This window comes from Furipterus horrens, unplaced genomic scaffold, assembly GCF_987537825.1.
Source record: "Furipterus horrens unplaced genomic scaffold, mFurHor1.1.pri manual_scaffold_13, whole genome shotgun sequence".
Taxonomy (NCBI): domain Eukaryota; kingdom Metazoa; phylum Chordata; class Mammalia; order Chiroptera; family Furipteridae; genus Furipterus; species Furipterus horrens.
The window spans coordinates 49185412-49193908 of NW_028327183.1; the positions used below are offsets into that span (position 1 = coordinate 49185412).

The 8497-nt window shown below is 43.5% G+C and overlaps 1 protein-coding gene across 1 annotated transcript; it reads left to right on the forward strand.

Moving 5' to 3' along the window:
• Positions 1-719: 719 nt before the first annotated feature.
• On the forward strand, positions 720-3530 carry LOC149995106 (cell adhesion molecule CEACAM21-like). Its single transcript, XM_090260631.1, has 2 exons — positions 720-1067; positions 2827-3530. The coding sequence occupies exons 1-2, from the start codon at positions 737-739 to the stop codon at positions 3105-3107; spliced, it is 612 nt and encodes a 203-aa protein (XP_090116757.1). The 5' UTR covers positions 720-736; the 3' UTR covers positions 3108-3530.
• The last annotated feature ends 4967 nt before the right edge of the window (positions 3531-8497 follow it).

Sequence of the window (8497 nt, forward strand, 5' to 3'; positions counted from 1 at the left end):
AGAGGCAGGAAAGCCTCATGCTGTTCTTTTCCTAAGTTATTAATCATTGAGGATTGAAGTAGAAAAACTGATAACAATAAATATTTATGTCAGGTTACACCAGAAAAAAAACAAACAAAAACATAAGCAGAACCACTAGACATTGTCTTACCGCCAACCTCAGATACGTTTAATAAACCCCACGAGAAACAGGACGCTGGGACAACAGTTACTCACCCACAGCTATTTGTAGCGTCTTGCAGTCACTGGAGGTACAAGGTCAGACAAGACCCTGGGCATCTGGAGCTCACATTCTATGCAAGAGAGAGGGACAAGGGAGGATCTGGGTGTGATGTCAGGTACCCATAGGTGCCGTGAAGGAACAGAGCAGGGGCAGGTCAGAAAGTGAAGGCAGAGAATCTTCAGAGAAGGAGGTCAGCACAGGTGTCTTTCTAAGACACCCTCAGGGTCAGCAGGGGTCTGAGGACAGTGAGGGGTGAGCCAGGCAGACACATATAGAGAAGAGTAGTTGAAACTGAAAATATAGCAGGTTCAGAGGTGCTGAAGTAATGATGGCCATGCTGTTGGCCTTGACCATGGGAGACACGCACGCGCACACACACACACACACACACACACCTCAAAACTTGAAGAGATTGCTCAGGATCCAGGCCCTCATCTTTCCATTTCAATGCATAGATACAAATATTAATCAATATCTTTTTTTTCCCTAGTCTCACTATTAAACCACTGGTGCATGCCCACCACCTCCAAATTTACTATTGTGTCAGTCACTGCTGTCAAAGGGACAAACGTGCGCCTACGTCTCTGCAGTACACCTCCAAATGTTGAAAGCTTCATATGGTACAAGGAGGAAGGGGAAAATATCTATAAGAAAATTACAACTCTTGATTTCAGCCAAGGACTACGTACCGCAGGGCCTGCATACAATGGAAGACAGAAAATACTCAATGATGGATCCTTGCTGGTGAATAATGCCTCCCTGAAGGACACAGGACTCTACTACGTAGAGGCTCACCCTCGAGATTCAGAGGAAGAAATAGGATTTGGATGGCTTAAAGTATATGGTGAGTGATTGTTCTCTGACCTCTAGGTGTCTGGTGGGGTGAATTCTATTTCACACATAGGAATGACAGCCCAAGACTCTGCCTTCCTTCCCCTCTGCATCACTTCCCAGGTTGGGTTTTCACATTTAATACAGAATACACGTTGGACAAAAACTTCCTAAGACCTCAGTTCCCATCCCTAAGTCCAGTGCTGCAGTCTCTGAAGGCAGTAGGAACAGTCTGATGGCATAACTCAGCGGAGAGAGACCCATCTCAGTGGAGCCCCCTGAGGCCCACGCTGTGATTTTGACCCTGAACACGGCCCAGCAGGGCTCTGCCGAAGCCTGGTCTGAGAAGCCTACCTCAATTCTCACTGAGCTCATCTCAAGAGCCCCTCCCCAGAACTCTGTCCCATGGATCTTGACTCCAGGGACCTCTGGAAGCCTAAGTCAGGTTGGGGTTGACCTCCTATGAGGCTAATTGGATAAGGGTTCAATGGGTGCCCAATCACAGCTTCCTTATGTGGTCACCATCCAGGGCTTAGGCCCAAGAGCCACATCTTGGCAGAAATAGAATTTAGTTTAACACCTGAGACTGTGTGTGCAAAGCACAGTTGGACCATGTTTTTTATTATTAGCTCACTGTCCTGGGGGACTTAGCAAAGTTCAGAAAAAAGTCAGCACCCCCAGCAAAACGCGGAGGATAAAATGCTTCTGGCAGCTCCTTGTCCACCAGGGTCACTCTGGGGACTCTCTCCTGGAGATGGTCAGCAGCACATGCCTCTTACTTGCACAGCTCTTCTCTCCTAAGATTTGGGCCAGACACTGTCAATATTTTACAGTTAATACACTGACAACTTGGCAGCCAAATATTTATCCTCCTTCACTGAGAATAAACTGAGATACAGGGGGACACAGTCACTGAAGCAGAGTCACACAGACCATGAGCAGCTGGTCACAGTCATTTGTGGTCTCATCCTCTCTTCCACCCTGGGGGCTCATGGGGGGTCTCTGGATTCCTAAACCAACCTCTGGCTCAGATCCCTTTCTCTTAGGCATCCTCAGCTCAGAGGAATACATTCTGTTTTGAGGATTGAAAGGAAATGAAGAATTAATATGTTTTTACTCCAAGACCAAATTACCTGCAGTAACAGTCAGAGTCAGTGCTGGGAATCCCCAGGCTCCCCTCGGGTGGCCCGTCCACACCTCCCTGTGCTGGACTTGAAATCATTTATTTGTTTCTTGATGTGTTACCGTCAGTCCCACTGATGTATAAAGGAAAAAAAAAATGTCTTTTTCTCTCCCCTACTCTACTCCTGAAACCAGCTCAGGAACGAACACGTAACACACTCAGTTGCTTTTGATAAATTTGGAGAAATAAATGGTAATTTAATGAATGAATTAACGAATGAATGAAAGATCAAAAATCTTTTCAGAGCCTGGAATCTGTATGCAGACTCTTTGGATTTCTGGCCATAGGGGACAGGCTCTCTGTGCCTCCAGGGACTAAGACCCATGTCTCAGACCCTTTTCTGCCCTTTAATAAAATAATCTTTCCTGTAATTGGTCTTAACCTTGAGGTATTATTAATAATTTTCACATATACAAGAATATTAAGTTTTTCCAAGTTTTTATCTCATTGCTACCTACCACATTGGCAGACAAGGGTGACCTTTACAGAGTTCACTGTGGGCTGTGAGGGGCTGTCATCTCTGAGGAAGCAGCATGGCTCCGTGTCTCAAGCCCATTCTCAGTCTGTCACATCCTCTGTTTCTACACAGAGCCTGTGACAAAGCCCACCCTCCTAGTCAGCAACACCACCGTCACAGAGAATACAACTGCTGTGGTCCTGACCTGCCACACAGATGCGGTCTCCTTCCAGTGGTTGTACAATGGCTGGAAGCTGCACCTCAATGAGAGGATGAAGCTGTCCGAGGACCGCAAAAGTCTCACCATAGACCCCGTCAAGTGGGAAGATTCTGGGTATTACCAGTGTGAAGTCTACAACCCCATCAGTTCTTTTGAAAGTTGGTTTGTTAAGCTGCATGTGAATCTTAAGTGACCCTCCTCCCATTCTCTATGTTATTATTACACTCTAAAGTTTTTTGCATTATTATATTGTATTCATTCTGAAGGAGAATATTCCTTAAAAGATTTGCATTGAGTCAACAAACGCTCAAAAATGTGAACTGCCATTGTCATTATTGTTGACTTAAGGTCACATTTCAGACCAAACCGTGCCTTGATTTGGTCTCATTTCTACCATGTCCACAGTGGAGGTGACATTGTGTCCCTGAGAGGATGAGCGGTGGTCGTGTGATGATCAATGGGAGCAGGTGGTGAGTTCACAGAATCTGAACTCTGTTCCTTCTGCAGACAAACCTGTGGAAGGCACCTGGACACTGTTGTAGACAAGGGCAGTGGACAAGAGGACACCATGTGGGTAGAAACAGTGATCTTTGTCTTTCTCTTTGATATCTCTCAAAATATTTCTAAACTCTCTTGAGTTATCTTATTTATATGGCAATAAATTTATTTGCATAAGTTCAGTACATTTCTCTTCTTTTGTTAATAAGATATAATTGACAACTTTGGTAATAAAACCAAGACTTTAGCTCAAATATTCTAGTTCAGACTGATGCCCATGGAGTTAGAGATGACCTCACCCTTTATGAAGTTAAGTAGGATCTGATGGGCCTTTTGAAATCTCTTGGAGAAGTGGACTTCACCCAAAGCTAGAGAGACTGAGGGGAAGTGTGTGGGTGAAGCTTCCTAGCTTCAAGAATCTATTATCTCCCATCTAATTTATTATAGAAAAACCTCCATCAGGGTGAACTATGTGATGAATGTCAGCTCCTCTGCACTTAGGTAACTAATCGAGTGACACCAGCCATGTTGCAGGATCAATAATACACTTCTTCCTTTTGGATTACATTTAATGAAAGGGAAGGTGTCTGAAAAGGAAAAAAAAATGTCTGAATGAAAAGCTCCAGAAGCACAGCATTCTCAGAGATCAGATCCTGGCTCTGTTCAGAGACTCTTAGTTATTTTTCACCTATTTATAAATTGCAGGACCTGGTAGATACAAAATGTGTCTTGGCTGAAAGAGACATAGCAGATGTGTTTCCCTCCACTCTGAAGAAAGCATTTTTGTTATGACTCAGAGGCTTTAATGTTCCCTCAGAGTCACTAACATTTAGACAGGTTCTTCCTGATTGCAGGCCTCTGACCTCCATTTTCTCAGAGCATTTTCTTCAGAATTGTAATTGCAATTTGTAATTCTAGATTCTTTTTTCTGTCCTTTAGAAATATACATAAGTCTCCTTAAATTTTTCTTCCCAGTGTTATGATTCAGAGGGAATATGTCACAAGGGCCTGTGCCCATCCCTTCAATTTAACCCTCCTGGTGTCTCTGTGTCTCAGTCCTTGTGGGAGGGTAGAAGCCTAGCCTGGGTGAGGACCTTTAAGTCATGATGTAAACAGATCTCCTGTGAAAATTTTATGAAATATTTTACTATAATTTCTTGTATAGTCAATTATCAAACAGAGATTCCTATAATTCTTGCCCCTGTTCTTAAAATCTCCACAGCCTTCCACTTTAGTTCTGGCTCACTCCACGAATGCATGGTCTTTCAGAAAGTCTTTCTGCCGTCTTTAAATGTGTGTGAGGCATGCTTCACTCTGCCATCACCTGCTTGTAGTGAGCTGACCCTGTCATCTTCCTCACAGTGCCCATCCTTACCATATTTTCACATCTTCCAATTTTATAAAATCTTGCTGCAATTTTCCAAGTAAAAATTCCAGTTGTCCTGCCTCCCTTCTGAATTGGCATCCACAGCAAGAGATGACCTAAAGCCCAGATACTTCTGGTGACTGGGTTGCCTGGAGGTGGCCTTGGTCCTGAGTCTGGTAGCAAGTGCAGCTGTGACACTGCCTCTCTGCAGCGGCCCCACCATCAACAGTGCTCTCCTGCTACTGCACCTCAGTCACCTTCACGGAGCAGGTTTACAGGGATTTGACAACTATTCTGTGATGAAACCCAGAAACTCTAGTAAACATGCAGGTTCCTGTCACATCAGCCCCCACAGGCCTGCACTGGGAGACCCTGTTTTGTGCCTCCTGTGACTTGGAACTCAAGTCAGATATCAGTGTCCTTGTTCTTTGATTTCTCAGTTGTCTTTAAAAAATCCATGTGCCTGTATTTATAGGTATACAATCAAACTCGATAAATTGAATAAATCTTTTTGCTGATTATGTTTTTTAATGCTCCTGTGGCTTCTGAGGTATTTGGCTAAAATCCTTGAAGAATTGGTCAAAGGTGGATTGTGGGTAAGCAGAGGTGTGCATACAGGGGGTACAAAAAGGAATGGGGTCTGGTCAGAGTCAGAACGAAAAATGACAAATCTTATGTGTCTCGGGTATTAGGCACTGTCGTTGATTCAAAGTGAGCTACGAAAGCCATGCAGGAGGGTGTTGTTATGGTGCTGACCTAAGTGTTGAGGGAGAAGCCACTGAAGCTTGTGCAATTAAGAAAGGGAAGCCCTTCTCCCAGGTTTGGATGGTCATGTGGGGAGAGACACAGGGCTGGCAAAGAGGATGTCTTGAAAACTAAGATTAGTGTTCTAAGATTAGAAAAAGATGAAAAACCAAGCATACCAGGAAGCAGAATTTATGAAACAAAGGACATGAAATAAGAAACAAGAGGATGAACATCTCATTGGGAGGGAGGAATCTGAGAGTGATGAAGGTTTATAAGATTGGGGACACCAAGAATAAAGAAGATTTAGTCAGAAAGGCTGTTGGAGTATGGGGTAGTCAGAGTAGCTGAATGGTTGGGATGGAAGCCTGAGAAAGGTGGGGAGTGCAGGGCAGGCTTTAGGGTGAGGACCAGACTGAAGGCCAGAGGGGTCCAGTCTTTATTCCTACCCAGTGGAAGCATGTGCAGCAGGCTCTCAAAGTGTGGTCTGAGGGCTGCAGTGTCCACATGGCCTGGGAGAGCTGTGAACAGCTACAACTCAGCCCCATACCATGAAACCTGCCTCAGCTGAGTCAACCAGTTAGCCATGGGCCAGGTGGCTGGTGTGTCAGTGAGTAAGGCTGACTATGTGCCTGGGGAGAGAAAAGAAGTGGCTGACGGTGTGTGGCATGGGGGTGGAATTGAGGGCTGGGTGAATTTGGAGTGAGTGGAGCATTTACCTTCTTTGCTGACTAGTCACAGTGAACTTTCTATGATTCTATGGTAAAAGGTATGTGACAGGTCACAGTGCTGAAGCAGTAGATGCCAATGGTCTGGGCCACCTGTCCTTGTCTAATCCAGGATCTGTCACTTTTAGTTGTGTTGGATGCTGCTCTCCCCACCTGACCATACATTGGTGGGTGTGATAGAGCCCTGATCATGATGAGGAGTTCTGGCTACCGGATCACATGACAGCCCATGTTCAGACCCTCTGTCTCCTAAGGATTAGAAACTGGTCAAGAGCTATTGTACTATTGCTGTAGAAGGCAAGGCCTCACCCCAAGCCCTGGAAGTCTGCAAGTAATTCTCTTATTAAGTCTCACCAGAGGCTTCAAAAAGCAGCTTTTATACTTCCAACATTGATTAGATGGAGGTACAAGAAGCAATTTGTCTTTTTACTCTGATGGATACATCCAGAAATAGCCAAGACTGTTGAAGTCATAAAAGCCTCACAGATGTGGCAGATTCCTGAGTGGTCACAGATGTGAATGTCCCCACAGCTCATGTTTACTTAAACTTCCCATGGTCAGAGCTGATCTTATCTCTGGTATCACTGTCATCACTGATGTCATTGTCTGAGAGCATCAACATTAGCAGGTGTCCACTCCCATCCTTCAAAGCACATGTGTCTTTCTAAGACAATTAAAGAACTTGCCATTTTTGGCAAGAAAGTCTATAGTTCAACCATTAACAATGACACTAGTAGTAAGTCTACAGGGAACTTATGACTTGGATTGACCTGGAATTGATTTGGAAGATAAACAACTTCAGTTGCCCTGCTGGGGAGGGCCAGCTTCATGGGCTTGCAATCTGTGCAGTCACTTAGGAGGGCCTGTGTTAGGTTTAATGCTCTGCTTTTGCCATCTTGAAATTCTTAACGACTTTTCAACTGGGAACCCTGCATTTTACCGTGACACTGACTTTTTCTCATTTGGCTCCTAAAAATGACCCTGGGTTGGAAACAATAGTTGGACCCTATTGGGAGGAACAATTTATAATGGGAGCACCAGAAGGTGGCACCAATGCAAGGTAACCAGGAGGAAACGTAAAGGGATTGGAGGAGTTTTGGGCTTTTCCTACTCTATTTGTGTCATTACAGGTGTCTAATGAGCAGAACAACTTCACCCTCATCTTCGTAGCTCACAGAAGGGAGGTTCTTTAACTCTGATGTACTTCAGAGATTCAAATGGAAAGAAATCAGTTAGTTGACTCAAGTGTGAATAACATTAAAGAGACACAATACACTCTACACTAAATATTGGTCTTTAAAAAATATTGGGAAGACAGAATGGAAAGTTTGGATGTGTGTGTGTGTTGGTGATGAGAATAAAAGCAGCTGAGTCCTCATCTTTCAAGAAGGAAGACCTTATTGCATAATGCATAAAAGTAAAAATATTAGTAAGTAGCCTCAAAGAATGTCTTACAGAGAAGACTTTGTTTCTATACCAGGGAGATGTCATTATCAGAGAAAAAGCTATATTATTTCAATCTTCTTAAATTTTTTGAGTCGTATAAGCTCTTTATGTATTTTGGAAATCAGTCCCCTGTCTGTGATGTCATTGGAAAATATGTTTTCCCATATGGTTGGTTTCCTTTTCATCTTGCTGATGTTTTCTTTTGCTGAGCAGAAACTCTTTAGTTTGATGTAGTCCCATTTGTTTATTTTTTCCTTTATTTCTCTTGCCTTAGGAGATATACCCGTGAAGATATTGTTATGTGAGATATCTGAAATTTTCCTGTCCATGTTTTCCTCTAGGACTTTTATGGTGTCATGGCTTACATTTAAGTCTTTGATCCATCTTGAGTTTATGCTTAGTGAAATAAGCCAGGCAAAGAAAGAAAAATACCATATGATATCACCTAATATAGGAAACTGAAGAACAACACACACAAAAGAACTAAATAGAACAAAGAGCAGAATAGCAGTCAATAGGGGGGAGGGGGGAGGGAGAGAAGGGGGATAAGGAAGGGAAAGGTTTAGTCAAAGAACGTGTATTAATGACTCATGGACACGGACAATGGGGAGGGATATGATTGCGGGAGAAGGGGTGGGCAGGGTGGGGGAGAGAAATGGGGAGGAAATGGGACAACTGTAATTGAAAAACCAAAAAATAAAAAGTAAAAAAAAAATAAAATAAATAAAAATAAAATAAATTTTGAGACTCTGTGTGCTTCCTGGATTTGCATGTCTATTTCCTTCACCAAATTAGGAAAGT